Source organism: Glandiceps talaboti, chromosome 18, assembly GCF_964340395.1.
Source record: "Glandiceps talaboti chromosome 18, keGlaTala1.1, whole genome shotgun sequence".
Classification (NCBI taxonomy): Eukaryota; Metazoa; Hemichordata; class Enteropneusta; family Spengelidae; genus Glandiceps; species Glandiceps talaboti.
Window position 1 is genome coordinate 18,890,644 of NC_135566.1, and position 23,053 is coordinate 18,913,696.

The 23,053-nt window shown below is 37.2% G+C and overlaps 1 protein-coding gene across 5 annotated transcripts in view; it reads left to right on the plus strand.

Annotated features, from left to right (window-relative positions):
- Positions 1 to 1,427: 1,427 nt before the first annotated feature.
- LOC144448907 (uncharacterized) overlaps positions 1,428 to 23,053 on the plus strand; it is a 23,026-nt gene continuing 1,400 nt past the window's right edge. For 2 of the 5 annotated variants that reach the window (XM_078139252.1, XM_078139256.1), the window contains exons 1-8: positions 1,435 to 1,559; positions 8,604 to 8,766; positions 16,029 to 16,278; positions 17,392 to 17,538; positions 18,041 to 18,224; positions 19,008 to 19,164; positions 19,998 to 20,214; positions 20,488 to 20,653. In XM_078139252.1, the coding sequence (XP_077995378.1) occupies positions 16,065 to 16,278; positions 17,392 to 17,538; positions 18,041 to 18,224; positions 19,008 to 19,164; positions 19,998 to 20,214; positions 20,488 to 20,653 (1,085 nt within the window). In that variant the 5' untranslated portion in view covers positions 1,435 to 1,559; positions 8,604 to 8,766; positions 16,029 to 16,064. Of the gene's footprint in view, positions 1,560 to 1,612; positions 1,713 to 7,582; positions 7,615 to 8,600; positions 8,767 to 16,028; positions 16,279 to 17,391; positions 17,539 to 18,040; positions 18,225 to 19,007; positions 19,165 to 19,997; positions 20,215 to 20,487; positions 20,654 to 23,053 lie in introns of those variants that run through there. The other 3 variants (XM_078139254.1, XM_078139253.1, XM_078139255.1) reach the window with 3 other exon arrangements.

Consider the following 23,053-nt stretch of genomic DNA (forward strand, 5'->3'; position numbering starts at 1 on the left):
GTTTGTCCCTTTAATATTCATCGTAACATTCAAAACTTTAAACTATAGTTTTTATTTAGATTATAATGAAAATTGATACCTATGTATATTATTATATCATATTTTTTCAGTTGCAGAAGGCAATTTTGATTTTTTTTTTTCATTTCACAGTTCTCATCATAACTAAAACTGTCGATATCTCAGTAGAGAAATTGTTGAAATTTTGATGCAAATCCTTGCTATTATTCGTCAAAAAGGCCATTTTTGTTGTATCCTGTATCCTGTTGTCGACAAACCCGTTTTGAGGCGGATAACATTGATTTTTGGCCAGCATCGTTCACTTTGTGATACAAGAATGACATTTGGTACAGACAATATATTTAAGGGTCACTGAGTCAGAAAATAACGGTAACCACCCGAAAATCCAATATGGCGGCCATTGTTCAAGCTGGCCGCCAACCTAAATTGTTAAAACCTCCTTCTCAGCTTCAAATCTACATGTACCTAGTACTCTGACCTCTGTATGATTCATGATGAACGAACAGCATTGTCAATGGAACAATGATCTTTTGTTAGCATGCCTCTATCTTGCCATCAATTCTGAAACCGCAGCGTAAAGTTAAATATATTTTGCACATTCCACTACACATTATGTATTCATAGACAAATCTCAATATGTTCAGGTACTTCACTGAGTTAAGATTAAACCGGATGGATAGTTAGTAATGTCTTAAACATAAATCAACTGCATTAATCAAAGGTATGGAATGAAGACTTCGGCGTATTTATTTGTGGTTCAGCTTTTACATCATAAATTATGTGGTTTCCACATGTCATTGTGTGACAACTATTTGGCTGTCTTAACTAGAAAGCCAATATAATATCTATGACATAATACAGTAGTAAACATATGTATGGCGATTTAAAAATGCAAATCTTTAAATAAATTACAAATTCCACATATACGCAAGACCCAAAGTGGTCAATGTGTCAACAGATTTTTGTTTTCACAGAGAAATAAAATATAACATGAAGATTTAGTATTTTAACCAAAACATTAAAGGTCATTTTGGCAAAGTTTCAAATTTATTAATGAAGGAGTCATTGTTTTAACCCAGGGTACATCACAATGTATTACGCATGATAAATAACATATGATTTGGCATTTTGATATCTGAAATCGGTCCACAAACCCCAATATTCCTGATTTGTACAGTTTCAGTTGATGGCCATCTTGGAAAATGACGGCCATATTGGATTTTCAAGTGACTACCGTTATTTTCATGATCAGTACATTCAATGGAGTGCACACAACAATTATATCATGATTGTATCACAATTTGAATGATTCTGTCACTTATCCGCCTTAGTATTGCTACTTGGCTCAAAGCCATGTTAATATACCGGACATTAACCTTAACAGCTCAAGTCACGGAAGAATGACACAGTCGTTCATTAAAACTACAAGTACTTTGACGTCTTTCCCTCTTTTTTCTTAGTTTGAAAGGATTACGACTATATCTGTCTCACTGTCATTTATGCTAAATGACATAGCAGACTTCCACGGACATCAGTGAGTGGTAAGTTATAAGAATTACGACTTAAATTTTCTGATAATCCAACCGTTCACAACAAGACGCCAGAATATTTGAATGCTACAACTTTGTCACGTCAGGGCGTCATTTCTGGTGACATCGAAACTAATTTGTTTATTTGTCATGGTCATTAACACTGTAAGTACACACCCTTACACTTCTATTGGAGTTACATGTAAGTGGTCGAAACAAGTAAATGCCATGACTTTCTACTAAAAAATACGTTTGTCTAGAATACATAACCCTACCAATATGCATGCAAAGCAAGAAGAATAAGGGTGCGGCAATTTGGCGTGATATACATGTATGTGCAGGTTGCCATATACATGTGACAAACATATAAGGGGTGGACCATTTGATATCCTGGGGGGGGGGGCTTGGAAGATTTCGGGGGGAAAAAAGACGCCAAATGGAGTTGCTTGAAAAAAAATCAAGATATGAGTGGGTGATGGAAAAAAAGATGGACCACTGCTGCTAGAAAACAAATGTCTTGGCAGTCAGTCAATCAATCAATCAATCAAATAATTTGTAGAGCGCCAAAATCCAGGCAAAGTTCTGTTCAGGGGCGCTGGATGGTTAATCCACACCGTAGGCTTTACAAAACAAATGTGTCTTCAGTTTTCTTTTGAAATCAATAGTTGGTGCAAGTTTAATGTCAGTTGGCAGTGAATTCCAAAGCTTTGGAGCAGCATAAGCGAAAGAATGTCCACCGTAGTTGATTTGCTTGTAACTTGTTGTCGTAAGAAGGTTTTTGTCCTTTGACAAGGTGCGTAAGGTGCGAGCTGGTATGTATATTTGTATAAGGTCGGAAATGTACTCCGGTGTAAGACCATGAATTGCTTTGTAAGTCAGGAGTAAGATCTTGTAGTCGATTCTAGAACGAACTGGTAACCAATGGAGTTTGATGAGAGTAAGAGTTATGTGTTCATATTTCTTTGACCGGGTGATGATTCTTGCAGCTGTGTTTTGTGCGCGCTGAAGTTGGTTTGTGACTGATTCAGGGAGACCATACAGTAAAGAATTACAGTAATCAAGTTTAGTGGATACAACAGCATGAATTAAAGTACAGCAATCCGCACTTGAGACGTATTGACGTATAGATCCAATGCGGCGGAGATGACAGTGACATTGATTTACATGTATTCTTGATGTGCTGGTTATACATGTGGATATTGTCAAAGAGTACACCCAAATTTCGTGCTGTTGTAACTGGTGTGATGGACGCAGAACCAATATTGAACAGGATCTGGTAGCTGATTGAATTTTGAGCGAATAACAAGAACTTCAGTTTTGCTGTCGTTGAGCTGTAATTTATTAAGTGTCATCCATGCCTTGATATCATGGATGCAGGACTCTATACTGTGAATAGCAGTTGGTGAATCTTGATGGGAGAACGCAAGGTATAGCTCATTATCATCAACATACTGATGAAACTTTAAGTTATGGCGACGAATCAGATTACCGAGTGGTGCTGTATAAATTGTGAATAAAAGGGGACCGAGGACGGACCCTTGAGGCACCCCGTATTTGAGAGCTGAAGGTTCACTTGTGACGTTTTCGATTTTTACTGCCTGGTATCTGTTTTTGAGGTAGGATTCAAACCATTTCAATGGTGTACCCGTGATGCCGAGATTTGATAGCCTATTTAGGAGTAAACTGTGGTCGATTGTATCGAATGCCGCCGAGAGGTCGAGTAAGATCAGTATGACATATTTTCCAGAGTCCAGTGATGTACAAATGTCACTATTAACTTTCAGAAGGGCTGTTTCGGTGCTGTGATACTTGCGGTACACTGACTGAAGTGGCTCTAGAAGTGAATTCTCGTTGAGATAGCTGTTAATCTGTGAGGCAACTATTTTCTCAAGAACTTTGGACAGAAATGGTAGGCTAGAAACGGGTCGATAGTTCTTTAAAATGTTTTGATCTAGGGATGGTTTTTTCAGCAGAGGTGTGACAATGGCTGACTTGAACATGGATGGAACCTCACCAGTTTGTAGAGATAGGTTTATAACATTTGCAATGAATGGGAGAAGTGGATCAAGACATTGTTGCAGGAAACACATGTCAAGAACCAGTCAGTTTCGTTAGCCTGTGGTACATATATATATTTGTTCTTGTCTCTGTTTCTTTCATAAATGGTTTAAATATTACTTCATGTAAGGGTTCAACCATAACTATACATAAAATTATACATATATATATATATATATACATGTATTACCTAGTTACCATACTAGTTACAGAACATGCCATGTAAATGTTTGGCTGTTTCACAATCAGTGCTTCACTTATCTTGCACTTTGGGGCAAAAATGAACTTGAAGGTTTTGTAATGGTAATATCTTCATACTATTAGATAGTTTATAAAAGAACTTAATCTAAATTGTCTAGTCTCTTCAGTATGAATTCGTCAGAAGGGATGGATATACTTCCTATTTCGGACACTACATGTATCGACACCACAAATCAAATTTAAGTTTCTATTATGCACTAGGTATGACCCCCTAAAGTGCTCTAACATACCAGTGACTTTACTATACATGCAATATCAATGCCCCTATACAAATGGGAATGTTACAGACCCACTTTTATAACATGGAAAACTTATTTTAAAAGTTATATTTACTTTAGCTTTTCGATGCTTGGCAATATTACCTCAGAGGCTATGAATAACCTAAAATAACCTAAATAGAAAATACAAACTGCAGATCTGGCGGGGGGGGGGGGAACCCCTTGGACTCCATCACTCCAGAGGCCACTCATTCGTTAAACGAACAATAAGATTCACCAAAATTGGTAAAAAACTTCAAAAGCTTCTAGGACCCCCATAAGAGGTAGACATGTCCCAGTCTCAAATCAAAGTTCTTTCCTCCACCTCTTATTGTCAAGATGCTATGAAACTTTATTTCAAAAATTTCAACCTATTTCAACCCTATGTAGTTGCTTTTTACATGTTAGAGCTGTCTTGTAAAGCTTGGAAATTATTAATTGTCTGAAAGTGTCTGTAAATACTAGCCTAAAAATTGCCTTTAGGAGTAAAAATCCTCCAGGGCTTCTAGAACCCCCCCCCCCCACACACACACCAGATGGACATATCCCAGTCTCAAAAGCTGTTCCCTCTACAGCTTACAGTCAAGATGCTATGAAAATTTATTCACGGGGTCAGTGACTTTTTGTCGGCCCAATGGAAAAAAACACTGACCATCCCTTATCCCCCCCCCCCCCAGGCTGGAGAAACTGACCGGCCTGTCTGAATGTTTGAGCTCACCAATCAAATTTCCGATTTGCATTTTCAGTGTGTCATCATACCATAGCATAAACACTGTCAATGATGTTTATTTAATTGAAAACCAAACATGTATTGAAATATTGAAAATCAAACATGTATTGAAATATGTAGTTTTCTAAATATAATCAGCATCTTTTTACTCTCTGTATTACCCTGTGCGAAAACCAAACAGAAAATTGTGGCAACAAATGTAGGTGTTCAACATTGACGTAAAAAAATCCGGATATCTCAAAGAAGGAAAGCAGGTGGGAAAAAAGTGACTCTCCACCAATCTTCCAGCCCCCCACCCCCGGATATCAAATGGTCTACCCCTATCTATTTTGTGTCCTATCATGATCACATCATGGAAGATATTATGATTGAACTGATGTCCTTTTTCTTCACATGGCACAATCTTTGGTCTTGTCACTACAAGCCACAGGGCACTCATGAGAAGAACTATAATATGTTAAATACCCGTCCCATCTTAACCATTACAATGTCTCAATTCTATACTGGGCTAGAGCGAGTCAGTTGTATTGAATAAACCAGGGGGGGCACGATACCTACCACGTGATATGGTTTGACCCCTAGAACAATAGAGCGTGACCCCGCTGCACTACAACTTAGTACAAGCGAGTATTTCCCGTTTTTCAATGAATTTTGAGTGTATATGTAAATAATTTCTCAAGATAAATTCCACATTTGTTGTAAAGCTATAAAGCATCATCCCAAACTGCTTAAATAATATCAAAAACGTCCAGTTGTGAAATTATTTATGTTCGAATGCAGGAGACAGGTCAAACTACTTAGTCAGAGCTTTCGACGAACGCTATTTTCCGATGGTTTTTTCACAGAAGAACACCATGTATTCAATGAAAAAAATCAACATTTATACATTTTGATTCATGATATTTACGTTATATCTTGCCACCACTAAATGCTCCACGAATAATGACTATACGGCAGCGTCAAAGACTAGTCGAAACTGTCTTAATTTCAAGATGGCGACGCACGCCTCGTCATATTCCTGTAAGGGGTGGACCATTTGATATCCTGGGGGGGGGCTTGGAAGATTTCGGGGGGGGGGGGGAAAGATACCAAGTGGAAAAAAAATCCGGATATGAGTGGGTGATGGAAAAAAAAAGATGGACCACTGCTTCTAGAAAAAAAAAATCTTGATAGGGAAATGATGCACAGGTTTGAGTATACTGTTCAACCTGCTCGTACCTCTCCAACCAGGACACTTGTCAAATCATGACAAACAGTTTCAAACACGTCAGGGACCAGTCAGTTTCGTTAGCCTGTGGTACATATATATATTTGTTCTTGTCTCTGTTTCTTTCATGAATGGTTTAAATATTACTTCATGTAAGGGTTCAAACATAACTATACATACAATTATACATATAATACATGTATTACCTAGCTACCACACTAGTTATATGTAATTTTTTGGCTGTTTCACAATCAGTGCTTCACTTATCTTGCACTTTGGGGCAAAAGTGAACTTGACTGTTTTGTAACAGTAATCTTCATACTATTACTATCACTATTGGATAGTTTATAAAAGAACTTAATTATTGTCTGAAAGTGTCTGTGAATGGCCTAAACATTGCCTTTAGAAGTAAAAATCCTCCAGGGCCCTAGAACCCCCCCCCCCCCATTCACACAGACACACACAAGAGGTACACATATTCCAGTCTCAAAGCTCTTCCTCTACAGCTTACTGTCAGATGCTATGAAACTTTATTCATGGGGTCAGTGACTTTTTGTTGGCCCAATGGAAAATAACACTGACACCCCCCATCCCCCCAAGCTCAGGAGAAACTGACCGGTCTATCTAAATGTCTGAGCTCACCAATCAAGTTTCCGATTTGTATTTTCAGTGTGTCATCATACCATGGCATAAAAACTGTCAATGATGTTTATTTAATTGAAAATCAAATATGTATGAAATATGTAGTTTTCTAAATAAAATATGTGTGTGATAGAACAGCATCTTTTTACTCTCCGTATTACCCTGTGTGAAAACCAAACAGAAAATTGTGGCAACAAATGTAGGTGTTCAACGTTGACGTAAAAAAAAATCCGGATATCTCAAAGAAGCAAAGAAAAAAAAAGTTGCCAGCATAGGCGAAGGAGAAAAAAAAATTCTCAGGCAAGCAGGTGGGGGAAAAAAAATAATGACTCTCCACCAATCTTCCAAGCCCCCCCCCAGGATATCGAATGGTCTACCCCTAATGTAACGTTGTACTAGTAATAGTACCATACACTTTCGAACAAACCACTTTGCCAGAAATGCTGTTATAAATACAAAAAAAACACCGTAAATCTCACATTTTTATTTTATTTTATATAATTCATTTTTTCGTGTCATTGTCGTATAACTAGGGCCACCCTGGATACATTATGCAGCGATCACATATAAAATTTCTTACGGGAGTACTCCTCACACTCTCTGCAAGAAATGCGTCGAAGGCACAACCAGTTTCATTTCACTGGGAACAGCACGTATCTGAAACAATACACATGTAAAAATGTTAAACAACTACATTGTTTACTTGTTGACACGAGTGAAACTTCATTTTTCAGTAAATACGGCAAGACAGAGAACGCAGAAAGAACGTAAACTTATGGGCGTTAGACCGGGTGCGGTACGTTATGCCAGGCGTAGTGCACCGATCACCGGCAACTAGCGTACCAGACGTAGACGTCGATTGCTGGACGTTGAATGCCACAACTATCACAGTCATTAATTATCAATGGACATGTAGGTATCCAACAAATGCTGCCTTGAAGTTGATTCTAGAAAATGGAATATCCATGTGCTTTTTTCATTTTGGTAAAAACGCGACCGCGACCGCGACCTACCGTACCGAACTACAAATACAATGAACTGCAGGCCGACATGCACACGTACGGTACGGTATACACGGTCACGTCGCTGAATACTTTTCGATCTGATTTGGTACCAGTACACATAATAAATTACGATGGCAAAAATAAAGGAAAGACGAATTTAAAACGTATGAAACGTGACAATGTACGTACCTTGTCAATCTGTTGTCAACAGCGAATTTGTATCCAGCAGTACACAGTGCTAGGGGTAGGCAGGAAGTGCACTCGACATGTATCAATACTAGTTATACTGAATGAGCTTCATTGCGCTGACGCGATAGCGTATCACGTGACTGGCATCGTCCCCCCCCCCCCCCCCCCCCCCTGGAATAAACTATGAAGATCAGTGAGCCTAATCACAAGGTTTCATGTTGAGATAGACACCATAAAAATAGCACACATCACTTACAAGGTGTGGGCCCTTTATCTAGTTAATGATATAAACAGTAACAACATGCGCACACTACTACAGCTGTAAACTTTAACAGATTCTACTAACCTTCACTGGCTGGTGACCATGGATTTTGTTTGAACTTCAACTGATTATACCTTGTGTAGTAGTGTGCATGCTGTTACTGTTTATACCATTAACTAAATAAAGAGCCTACACTGTGTAAGTGATGTTTGTGTGTTACTTATCATTTTGGTGTCTATCTCAACCTGAAACCTTATTGTCAAGCTCACCGATCTTGATTGTTAATTTAATAGTTTTGAGTCGGTCTACGGAAAAAAGCTTTATATCTTGAGATACATATCATTTCAAGTTCAGGGCCTATTGTGCTTTTTCGATATATTGATGTAAGGCTGAGTTGTTTAGTCTGTTGCATTTGTCTGGTATGGTATTTCATTTGTTGTCAGTAGTTTTGGGCAGTTACTGGAGGTGGAACGTAAACCGACGTCGTATATTTTATATTCAAACTATTCATACCAAAGCTGAAGAAAGCTATACAAGCACGTCCAGACGACAACAATTCCGAGGCATTGCACAATAACAAAGGAGGATACCCTTTGATAGATTTACCAGGTAAGCAGTCTATAGAGATACATAATGGACAAATGTCACGCTGACATTCAGCGAGTCTCAAGGACAAACCGATGTGGCCCCAAATCCCTGACCCTAACTTGTTCCCTTTGATTTGATCTGAATGCCTCATGTAAGGGAGCCGTCATTATTTATGGCCTGGGGGGGGGTCACTTAAAAATTGGAGATGGCCAGGGGGGGGGGGGGCTACTCAAAGATGAGAGAAAGGTAGGGGGGGCTACTCAAAAATTTGTTCACAAAACTTCTGTGCACGAAAATGGTGAGTAAACTGTAACACCAAATACAATTTTATTGTCAAAATTTCTGATAAATGAAAAATATGGTATAGAAAATACACAAATTGTCAAAATTTCTGATTATTGAAAATTATATTCCAGTGAATTTTGTGACGTCATCCCTCAACATTATTTCTGATAATGTACACTATTATTGCAGATGACATACATCGGCACCAAAACCCTGTGTAAATTTAATTCAATTTTACTTTTCACCATCTGCAAATTCACTGGTATTGGCAAAACTGTAAAATAATAACAATAATGCACGCCCTGCCAATCCATAATGGACTCAAGCAAACTTTGCACTCCATAATGTACTTGGCTGTCGCCTCGCACAATTATGTCATGCAAAGGTTGCTTTTGCCCAGTATCGGCTGGCAGGGTGTGCATTATTGTCTAAATATATAGAAAATGCAATCCCTGAATCACAGTTTTGTAGGATGTCATCTGGCCTGATAGAATTGTTGCAGTACATGTACTGGCATAAGATCTCACAGAAATGAGAAAACACTGCTATTGCGGATTCCCTTAACCCTTTCTGTACTGGAGAAGAATATGAAACAATACGGATAATCGATTTGTAAATGTAGTAATACTACATCATCAGGAAGTAATATTTCTCAATCTAAAATCAAGTTGATATATGGAAAAAAACTTGCAGACTAACAAGAAATTTTGCCTTAAAAAAATGGCGGGAGAGTTTTTAGTACTGAAAGGGTTAATAGCCGACAGATTAAATTAAGTACCAAGTGATAGACAACTTTGTTTGCTGTGTATAAGAGTCTAGACGTCTAGTTGCTAATATTAGTATTATGACAAGACCATGGTAACTGTGGTATACATGTACAGGGTACATGGTTTCAAATTGTTATAAGGCTCAAAAACAAAGCACAAGACAGTGTCAGTGTTTTACAAGGAGTAAAATAAAAGGAGACATGTCTGAAACTCGTGTGTAAGATACAATAATGAGAAATGGCATGAGACAGCTATAGGAAATTTAACCATATGTTTATAGCTGTTACCATACTGGGAAGCAGTTGATATTGAATCAGTTTCTGAAAGATTTGCCTTTTTAAATACCTTGAAAAAATGGATGAGGCAATACAGCACACTTTGCCAAACAAGTGTTTGTCTACACTGTTTAGGTGAAACTAGTTAACTGCATCAAAACATATGCAGTTGACTGAATTGGAGTACCAAGATTGCCAGCTCAAATACTATAGTGTATCTAAAATGTTAATCCCTGTCTGTTTTTGAAATCTCCTGAGTGTACTGTAAAAACAATACATCCCAGCTTTCCATTTTTTTAAATCATTCACTTTAAACTTCTGTAAATACCTCTTTACCATATTTCTTTTTATATATGAACACAACATCTGAATATAAATTATGAGAAATACATAAATGTAACTTTTATAAATAACAAGTGATAAATATATGAAACATTTTAAACATATATTTCCCTGAATGGAAAACTTTCACAACTGAGAGTCAAAGAGTTAGAAAAATATTTCGATCATCATCATCATCTAAGTAAAAAAGGAAAGAAAGATGATAAAATCAAAGCAATCATGGCAGACTGTCTCGGGAAATCAAATGTGGATACCTCAATGTTAAAAAAAGCTACTTTATCAACTGAAAGTGAAACAGATGACAATAGTGATGATGATGATGATGATGATGTTGTGATCCATGAACTTGATGGTACATGTAGTGACAGTGAACATGAACAAAGTAACATTATGAGTCAAATCTCAACAGAGTCAGTGGTTGTAACAAGAGGTGGTAGGAGGGCTGGTTCCTGGTTGAATGCTTTCAATAAGTACACATGACACTTTAAAATTAATGGCCACCATGTCACCATTTTGTAAGTAACTCAGTATCTCAATACATATTTTGCAGTAACTAACCAAGTGCACATCTCCTCAATATCTTGTTATCACCACATGTATAGTACAAGTGATGAATGCCTGTAGTTCATATACCACACATGTATACAATATGATTACCTTCATGAGGTGATTTAGTGTCATTTGAATTTGACTTACTTTTAACATATGTATGAATCTTGACCTTGATCTCTCTTTTTTATTTTTTATCAGTTCATCAGTTCAGATCACTAAAATTTAGAACCTTTGATAAATTCACATTTTCTGGTAATGGTATGCAATGATATACAAGTGTATATATACTTCATGTGTAAATGATATGGGGACATGGGGGGCCGGGGGGGGGGTCATCCAAATTTCTGATGTCAGGGAGGGGGGGTCATTGATTTTTTTGAGGAAGATTGGGGGGGGCACTCGAATTTCCATATTTTACAGAACAATTCCTCCGACCCCCCCCCCCAGGCCATAAATAATGACGGCTCCCTTATCTGTAGCGTTTCGGCTCACTACAACTCAGAGTCAATAAAACTTCGGAGTTTCCAATACTCCATACTTCAAGAAATATCCTTATTAAAACGAAAATTTTCTCCATAGATAAATCAATAATATTCTTTCTGCTTGTACGCGACCGTTGAGATGTAAAACAGCATCACTGAAATGGTTGTGATAAGAAAATAGATTTCAAAAATTGTTTGTCGTCAAACTAAATCGAGCATACAAATATTATTTCTTACACATTTCTCTGTACACACAGTAAAAAATTGCTGATCCTGAATAGAAATGAATTCGAGGAATAAAATAATGTCAATCTTTAGCAAATCTCTACTGCCGTATGATTAATGAGTTGTTTGTCCTTCAAAAGTCTTGAATATATAGTTCACATGCGAACTGCTTCGGTCTGCACCAGCGTCCGATACGCGATAGGGCGGCCCTTTTTATTTTTCTGTTTCTCATCTCCCGACCGACCCTAATTTGCAGCTCCGACATCAGAAAAAAAAAAGTTTTTTTATTTCCGACCGACCCCTGAGCACAGCAAAATTGTAGGTTCCCCATGGCGTCTTAGGCCAGTTCTGGCGAGGCCACGACCTTGCGACATTGGCCCCCTAAAATTACAAATGAAGCAATAATTTTCCCACCTTGCGTCGCTTTGGCGCATTCATTTTACGGCAGACATCAAAATTATCTAAGTTCACGGCCGGACCAGGCCAGGCTCGGCTCTGACTCGACGTGAATCCCACAAGAAGTATACTGACTGCGTAAGGGAAAGTTTTGTTGACATCATATAAGATACAGTGACAACGCGCAGTTCTATTGTTAACATAAAAAATGCCACAAAAAGATCAACTTTGATAAACTTAATCTACAAATTAAAACATTAGAGGGATTAGATGAGACGTCGAAATGGACGGCTCTAGATCTCGTCACATGTTTTGTCTACTGTCACTGTCGTGACCTCTGACCTAATCACTGACGTGTGCGAAACACTGAACTTGCTACCGGAACATCTATCTGCCATGCCACAGCTCAGAAGCCTTCGTGAACCAAATTTATGGGACAGGTTGTGATTTTCATTTGTTGATGGGTTAAATTAAATGAGTACATGTGTATTTTGATTCCGAAAAAGCTGTGTTAGGCGATCGTGTTGCATGATGTTGACAGTGCTAGTGACACATGTGAATGTTGGGCACTGAATCAATGCGTAATCACTGGCATGGCCACTATAGACGGCCGATGCATGTGCGCCCGGTCAGACATGAAGAACGAACTTGTTGTGCAAATCAGAAAACAATTAATGTAATATTTACAGAGCATCCCAACTTTGACTTTGTTGATAGTTTTAGTTAAAGATTCAAGTTCTGAGTTTCAAGGACACCTAATGTCAGCTTTCCGTATCATTGCAAGTTTACGGTAAGTAACTATGCTGTCATTTGATATAGCAGGTCCAAATCATGATACACAGCCAGTAACGGTTAATTAATAAAAAAAAAAATTATTTTAAAGTTTGTTTGACTATTATTTGTAAGTTTTTCGTTCACATTTGGTACTTTTTAAAGTCAGGGATTTTTTTTCTTCAAAATATCATGAATTTGAAGAGGGAATGATAAACACTGCAGTGTACTAACAATTTTAAAAATGAAACAAGTGGTTACAAGTTTAGGATTTCTCAAAGTTTTTATTCAATCATATGTTCACTGTGACTTATTTTGAAGTTGTTCATTGTCCTTGTCTGAAAAAAGGGAATTATAAATTTTAGCACTGCTATTCATTGATATTCAGATTAAAAATTGTGACTACCTGGCTGTCCAATCTTTCTAAACAATATATCATTCATATATATATATATATATATATATATATATATATATATATATATATATATATATATATATATATATATATATATATATATATATATATATATATATATAACTTAAAATTACATAATCTTAATTGCCTTCTTTTTGTAAGGTGTAATGTGTAGTACACAATTTTCAAAAAATAGCTTACTGGGAACTGTTCTTATGAATGGATTTTTTTTATGTTGTTAGGTAATGGTCTATACGTAATGGAATATCTCAGACCACAGTATCTCTATAGTGGTCTGAGATAATTTATATGAATATTTCATAAACAATAATAATTGACCCCACTCCCTGTCAAATGACACCACTTTTTGGAACCAAGGGGCCTGTGTCCCCACTTGTTGGAAACCTTGGCAGAACACCGCCATCTAACCCCCCCCCCCCTCTCACCCACCCACCCACCCAACCCCTTTGTTACGTCGGAGCAGCATGTGTCTTTCATCATGGCTGAAGCCGTTGAGGTTTGATGAGGGACAGGGCTCAATACTGTCACGCGGTACATTTTGCTGCAATGTAATAATAGCTCAGAATATTTTCATCATTTTCAAAATTATGCTTAAAATTGGTAAAAGTCATACTGCATTCCTAATTTCTTGACCAGTTTTTAGCTTTAAATCAGTTGTATTATCAGGGAAACGACCGACTCCATAGCGTTTCATGACCCATGACATGCATGACCTTTGAAGACATTCCGATGTTTACATTATTACTTTTAATTACTTTTAAACAGTAAATCCCAAAGGGGTTCTGAGTTCTAGAAATGTTTGACATGTTATCTGGTGGATTATTTTGACAAGTTCACACTGAAGAAAAATGTTTCATAGAAGTAATGGTTTATATAAATGAAAATTCATCTAGCACACTGATGACAATCACGTAAGTGTTTCAAAAAGTTACATACTAAAGTTCAAATTGGATAACTTGAAAACATTGTTAGCGATGGCAATGCCTCTTTGATTACCGGGTAATAGGACGAATGTATTAGTACTCCTGATAAAATCACACAATAGTTCATGGCTACAGATATACACCCATCAGGATGATAAGTATTTAATCATCTTCTTACAAAGTTGTTCTACAGACTTGTCAACCTTGCTAAAATGAAGGAAAGAGATTTGTAACAAGGAATTCAATAAAGAGAAGAGAAATGAAGTTGTATAGAGACTAACAGGACGGAAAGGACACAGAATAGAACTGAAAAAATACAATTTTTTTTCTTGCCTCCCTTTTTTTTTATTTCGCCCGCCCGACCCGCCTGACTATTCCATTGGAGATGAGAAACAAAAAAACAAAAAAACCTCACCCATATCTCCAATCGCCTGTCAGCTGTTCGGTCCCCGTTGAAGGTTTCACTGCTACAACGTTTGTCAAAGTCTCTATCGCTGTCTACTTATTCACAATTCCACGCTTTGAAACACAATCCCGCCTTCTGAGATGTCTTAGTCCATCACTGCAACATTTACGAGTTCTAGTTCGAGTTGAATTCCCACCATTGTAACATAATCATTAAAAGTTTCCTTTCGAAAAGTTCTCGAGTCATCGATTTGTCACTCACCCAGTGGCGTTGTGTTTTCTTCTTCTCAAAGGTTGCCAATTATTCTTCATAAAGTTTAAATTTGTCTCATTACACGCACAATGGTCCTTCTAGTCCAAGGCCGGTTCTTCCACCAATTTAACAAATCGTAGGGGATACCTCTAATGTTTAGGTAACCCTCCTTCAATGTTTCTCTCTCTCTCTCTCTCTCTCTCTCTCTCTCTCTCTCTCTCTCTCTCTCTCTCTCTCTCTCTCTCTCTCTCTCTCTCTCTCTCTCTCTCTCTCTCTCTCCACTCTGTACACGGGATCGACTTGGACTTTTAGGGAATTAGCTCAGACTACATACAATGTTAATAATAATAATAATAATAATAAACTTTATTTAAACTCGATAGCCTCATAGGTAACAGCCTTTTTTCATGAGGGTCGAGAACAAAAAAGAACAAATTAAAATACAATGGCAGAAAAGGAGACTACATACAAATTGCAAAAAAATGCAATAACGGCACAAAACGTCCAACAGACAAAATACAGACAGCAAGTGACAGAAAAAATACGACCATACCATGGTTCATGGTTAACCTGGATCATTTAGGAGTGACCAGTCAGGGAGCAGATCGAAGCTCCTGACCTCAGACCGTCTCTTCCAAAAGACTGAATCCATCATTTTATTATTCCATTAAATTCTTATAAACATAAAATATACAATACTCAAATGATTGGGTGATAAAGTAATCAGCACCATAAATGACTAAAACGGAAGTATTGCCGTCGCCTTAATTCAATGCAAATGATATTGACAAATATGAAAACTAGCTAAACAATGTGATCACGTCATTGTTCTTCCAACTGTCTGTAATCAGTCATTATTTGACACTGTTGATCTTATAATAACTTAATGTTGTCATCTTAGAAGAATACTATTCGCGCAATGCAAACATTTGTTCTAAGTGTTAATTCATGACAGCTGAGAGTTCACGGTGACCTCGCAAAACATCAAAACTTAGCGAATATTAAAAAGTTGTACTCTGTCATCCGCAACAGTAGCATAGAGAGTGATTATGCACCCTGGTGACATTGAATGGTGTCATTCTGCATAGTAAATAATGGTATTTGTTTTCTAGTATTCTACATGTCATTCGCATAAAAAGTAACATCCTAATATGTATTGTTTATAAAGTTAAAATTCTGTAAAACAACCTACTCACTGCTGAAAATGGAATCCAACAACGTCATCCTACGGACCATGTCACCTGCAATGAAGACAGAAACACCGGACGAGATCAAACAGCTAAACCAAAAAGTGATGCAGTTTGGAGAGTCACACATACAAAACGTCTGGGAAAGACGATTAGCAGTATATGAAATGAAAGAAGATAAGGCAGCTGGGTTGATGAATTATCGGATTGAAGAAGAACCAAAGGATATAGGTAAGTAACGGAGAACGAGAGAAAAAGAAAAGAAATTAATCTGAGTAGGAGGGGCGATCCAAAGTGAGAAAATCGAAATCTGAGGTGACCCACAATCGCAAGACGTTGCCAGGAGCAACATACAATACTTAGGATAAATCAAACAGAACATCATGTATTGGTTACAAGTTCTTGAAAACATCGCAGAGCATGCGGCCATTATAATGAATGTTTAAAAAATTTATATTTACTTCATTACTGAAAACCCATAATACTTACAGATTCCTAGTAAGTGTCCCCTCCCTCCATATTATCAGGTGCAAGCGTTCTTTTAAGATAATTACCTTTGCCATTGCCCGAGGTAAAATGTGAACTTTCCTTTGCAAAGTATTGAAGCGTGTACGTTTAAAAAGTATGATAGGCACGATGTTCCTGAAGGGACATGCAGGAAAATTGCCCAAAAAAGATGCACCATTTAAATCTATGTAACCAGAATGTAATTGAAAAAAAACTTTAGAGTTTTATTCCAACACACATGAATGGAAAATTCTAAATAAAAAACTAACAGCTACATCATCTAGCTTTATAGGGCATTTGCGCTGTGTTAGAATTGATGACTGCACCACATTAAACGTGTGTTTTCTTTAAAACAAGCTTATAGCCTAATTATAATTACAGAAAATCATTATGCAAATGTGTCCTCAATATTCATAAAATGTTTACCAAGACTAAATCAGCTGTTACAGCATCGGGAAAATATGTAAATTTCAATAGATTTGATGTAGTGTTTTTTAAGATATCACACACACACACACACACACACACACACACACACATATACGCGCGCACACACACACACACACACACACACACACACACACACACACACACACACACTGAGACAGACATAATCTTAACATGTCATATTTTTCCCTTACTAAGGGACTAGACTGCATCAAGAAATTTTCTGTATGCAGGAAGACGAACAGTCACATGTTCACAAAATTTATCTTTAGGCCTAATTATGTCAACCTCCTTGACCAGAGGACTATGCACAAATAAAAATTAATTTGGAAATATGCGCTGGATACGTTCTATTCAATAATATTTAATTGTTTACATTCGGACACACAGATACACTTCTGAAAGTCATCGAAGAACAAGTACTTGGAAATGGTGTTAAGTCAAGTTGTAGTACCAATTTTGGTCATGTTCCCGGGGGAGGACTTTATTCAGCAGCTTTAGGAGATTACATTGCAGCAGTCACCAATGCATTTGCAGGTACAAATTGTAATATTGTTTGCTGTTTATTGCAATGATCATTCATAGGTACTACATACCAAATCTGTCATAACCTATACAATCAAATGTCAAATGTTTCTGAACAAAATATACATCACTTATTTAAATTTATTACAACAGGTCAATTTTTGAGCCATTTCATATTTACAGTTTATTTGATTTAGCGCTTAGAAATGACATCATCTGAAGATACAATAAATTATTGTCAATACGTACTACTAGTATTTATTGCATTACATATATTCTTTCATTAACTAGTATATGTATCAGGAGTAGTCTAGTATCTCTAATGAGGATGTATACACTGACAACGAATTGGGTATATACTTAGAAGTTCTTGTGGACAAACTTATGTATTGAAATGTTATCCGAATAGGTGGCTTTAAATATGTCTGCACCAGGATAAAATTTAAAAATGTAAGTTACCAAACTTAAATGTCACATATAACTTTTTACTAATTTCTGTCAAATTATGAATCAGGTTTGTTTGCAGTGAGTGCAGGTGCTGTCCGGATGGAGAATATGTTAATTTCATGGGTGGCTAATCTCATTGGTTATCCAGCAGGGCATGCTGGGAATTTAACATCTGGTGGTTCAGCAGGAACATTGTTGGCTGTTGTAGCAGCACGACATAGTAGGGGTGTTAAAGGACGTGACTTTGACAGGTATATCTATCTCTTTAGTTATACAAGGTATAATGGACAAGTTTGCAATACTTATGTTACAACATTTGATTAGAATAATTAATTACTGTTCTTTATTACCTGTGCCTAAGATCTTCTGAAATGTTGGTCACACAATGTCTGCAATATGAAATAAATTGCTCGATTTTGATCAATTGAACCTGATAGTCATGGCCAAGCTTAAGGTCGAAAGTCCAGGTCGTGTTTACATTTCTCTTCTTCTAAATTACCTGCAAGCATGATTTTAAAAAAAATGTCAACATGAAAGTACTACTAACAGTGTCTGTGATATGCAAGAAATGGCTTGATTGTGAAAAATCAAGGTCTAAAAAGAAAGCTTACACTTGGTTATATAGGGATAGACACTTGAATGGAGCCGCACGTTTTTTTATTTATTTATTTTATTTTTACAAATTTTTATTTAGTAAATATTAATTCTTATGAGCGACAACTGTGGCCACTATTCCGTCAAATTTGCATATATTGCGAAACAATTATGCCCTCTATAATGTCATCTTTATGCCAGGTTTGAAGGTAATCGAATAGGTAATCGTACTACGGACGCGCAGGCGCGCACGCACGCACACACACACACACACACACACACACACACACGAATAGGCTGACGGACACACGGACGGGTGGACGGAATTCGACCCACTGTAATAGTCTCCTGGGGGTGAATAAACCTATTGCAAAGTATGATATAAAAATATAGTATGATAAATCAAATGAAAACTTACAATTATTTTTCTCCGATTGTAGACTTGTTGTTTACATGACTGAGAGTGGTCATATATGTCATCAAAAAGTATTAAATACTGCTGGTCTATTCGAAGCTATTATCAGAAAAGTACCCATTGACGAAAATTTCAGGATGAAAGTGGACAAACTGCGAACATTAATTCACGACGACAAAAAGGTACTTTTTTCAAATGTCAAGTATGCCACCAACTTATTAGAGAACGAACAGAATTTATAGCAGGGCGCCTGATCATGAGGAGAATATATCACAGTGAAACATTTTTTGCTGCCGCTCTTGCACTCTCAACTTTATGCCAATCCAGAAATGAACACAAGAATTTCTGTAGGGCCCCTTCAAACTAAACATACATTTTTATATGTAAGTATACCGTAACATCTCCACCCATTCTGTAGATGTAGGGGGTAACGACCGTTCCCGAGGTGTGTTTGATTTGCTTCTTATCATGTGCAAAATATTTCTTAACATCCTTTCCAGACCAACATCAGAATTTTCAAAGCCCCCATCCCTTTGGAATTCACACACTTAATTTATTCGTGTCCCATATATGTTTTCCTTCTAGCGTCCCAATATAGTTCTCCTTGTTCCCCAAGTTGTCTGTGTTTAATGGAAATAAGGTGTTAAGTGCATGTTTATGTATAATAACATGCGGGCAGATGATAAAATGTAACGATGCGGTGTAGATAAATTCCTAAAACTGACATTTAATATTTGAACTTCTTTGTTTACTGCATATCACTTAATTTTCAGCTATATTTAGTGCGGTGTATATGAATACTTCAATTAGATGTCATATATTGACTCCTGTCGATTGAAAAAAATCTCAAAAGGGATATAAAAAGGTCAAATGAGAGAAACAAAACCCCAGTATGGTAAAAGAAAAGGTTTTTCAAAATTCAACTGAATATATAATAAAAGGCTTACTCCATAATACAATAGAATTATTAGTAAGACATGTTTATGAGGACAGTAATAATATTTACCTTGTACAGGCTGGACTGCTACCATTTATGATTGTTGGGACACTTGGTACGACCGATGTTGGCTCTATTGATCCTATCGACCAGATTGCTGATGTGGCGGAAGAATACAATCTATGGTTTCATGTGGATGCAGCGTATGGTGGATTCTTTGTCTTGGTGGATGAATACAAACCATATTTCAAGGGAGTGAATAGAGCAGACTCTATCATCATCGACCCACATAAAGGTAATATGTCTATGTAATGTATGATGGTTGTTCCCTCTGACTTTTGACGATGTGTACATAACACATGTACAGTAGTGAAGGGTAATTATACATCAACTTAACCCTATGGGGGAAAGCAAGGGGATATCAGAACATCAGCAGAAGTCATTGTGCAATATCCATTGTACTTTGTGGTTCCGCTAATTAATAATGTAATTGCATGATTAATATTATTTGGCGAAAATGGTTTATCATAATATTCAACATGTTCGTGATATTCGGCATCTTTCGTAGGTTTATTTTTACCATATGGAACTGGTATGGTGATCGTGCGAAGGGGATATATACTACGAAATGCCAATACTGATCACAAAGACGCGCCATGCCTACTTGATCACGGACCGTCCGCGGAAGAAGAGTCCCCGAATAATCTTTCATTTGAGTTAACCAAACATTTCAGGTAGGTATTTTTAATATAATTATATCTATAATTGTGAGAAATGTCCAACTAGGAATTGAAATGAGTTGAACTACTGAACGATCTGTTGTCGAGAGTGATGTACGTATAATCTTTCGTAAATATAATTCCTGTTTCTCCCCACTTCTTTCCTTCTTCAAATCCGTCAAAAAATATCAGCTAGGCCTACCCTTTATTGTCAAGGCATACTATTGTCATAAAACGTGAGGAACGTTCCTTGAGATAACTTGTACTTTTACTTATAACCTCGGACAACGAGAAGAACTTTATAGTGGTCTGAATTATAACTGAAGAAAGGGAAAGCACGAACGGTTAATTTACATAATCCTTGTGCGAAACTAAACTTCACACCTTATTGTCTTCATTGCGGCACCTAACCTAGTGCTTCGACCACTATAGTTGTTTTAGTGGGCTGAACCTAGTCCTAGCTTATAGCCTCAGACCACTATAGTGACTCATACAAGACCTCTATAGAGACTCTTACCAGACTATTATAGAGACTCATAACAGACCACTATAGAGACTCATAACAGACCACTATAGAGACTCATAACAGACCACTATAGAGACTCATAACAGACCACTATAGAGACTCATAACAGACCACTATAGAGACTCATACAAGACCACTATAGAGACTCATAACAGATCACTATAGAGACTCATAACAGACCACTATAGAGACTCATAACAGACCACTATAGAGACTCATAACAGACCACTATAGAGACTCATAACAGATCACTATAGAGACTCATAACAGATCACTATAGAGACTCATAACAGACCACTATAGAGACTCATACAAGACCACTATAGAGACTCATAACAGACCACTATAGAGACTCATAACAGACCACTATAGAGACTCATAACAGACCACTATAGAGACTCATAACAGACCACTATAGAGACTCATACAAGACCACTATAGAGACTCATAACAGACCACTATAGAGACTCATAACAGACCACTATAGAGACTCATAACCAGACCACTATAGAGACTCATACCAGACCACTATAGAGACTCATAACAGACCACTATAGAGACTCATAACAGACCACTATAGAGACTCATAACAGACCACTATAGAGACTCATACCAGACCACTATAGAGACTCATAACAGACCACTATAGAGACTCATAACAGACCACTATAGAGACTCATAACAGACCACTATAGAGACTCATACCAGACCACTATAGAGACTCATAACAGACCACTATAGAGACTCATAACAGACCACTATAGAGACTCATAACAGACCACTATAGAGACTCATACAAGACCACTATAGAGACTCATAACAGATCACTATAGAGACTCATAACAGACCACTATAGAGACTCATAACAGACCACTATAGAGACTCATACAAGACCACTATAGAGACTCATAACAGACCACTATAGAGACTCATAACAGACCACTATAGAGACTCATAACAGACCACTATAGAGACTCATAACAGATCCACTATAGAGACTCATAACAGACCACTATAGAGACTCATACAAGACCACTATAGAGACTCATAACAGACCACTATAGAGACTCATAACAGACCACTATAGAGACTCATACCAGATCCACTATAGAGACTCATACCAGACCACTATAGAGACTCATAACAGACCACTATAGAGACTCATAACAGACCACTATAGAGACTCATAACAGACCACTATAGAGACTCATAACAGACCACTATAGAGACTCATAACAGACCACTATAGAGACTCATACCAGACCACTATAGAGACTCATAACAGACCACTATAGAGACTCATAACAGACCACTATAGAGACTCATACCAGACCACTATAGAGACTCATACCAGACCACTATAGAGACTCATAACAGACCACTATAGAGACTCATAACAGACCACTATAGAGACTCATAACAGACCACTATAGAGACTCATAACAGACCACTATAGAGACTCATAACAGACCACTATAGAGACTCATAACAGACCACTATAGAGACTCATAACAGACCACTATAGAGACTCATAACAGACCACTATAGAGACTCATACAAGACCACTATAGAGACTCATAACAGACCACTATAGAGACTCATAACAGACCACTATAGAGACTCATAACAGACCACTATAGAGACTCATAACAGACCACTATAGAGACTCATAACAGACCACTATAGAGACTCATAACAGACCACTATAGAGACTCATAACAGACCACTATAGAGACTCATAACAGACCACTATAGAGACTCATAACAGACCACTATAGAGACTCATAACAGACCACTATAGAGACTCATAACAGACCACTATAGAGACTCATAACAGACCACTATAGAGACTCATAACGGACCACTATAGAGACTCATAACAGACACTA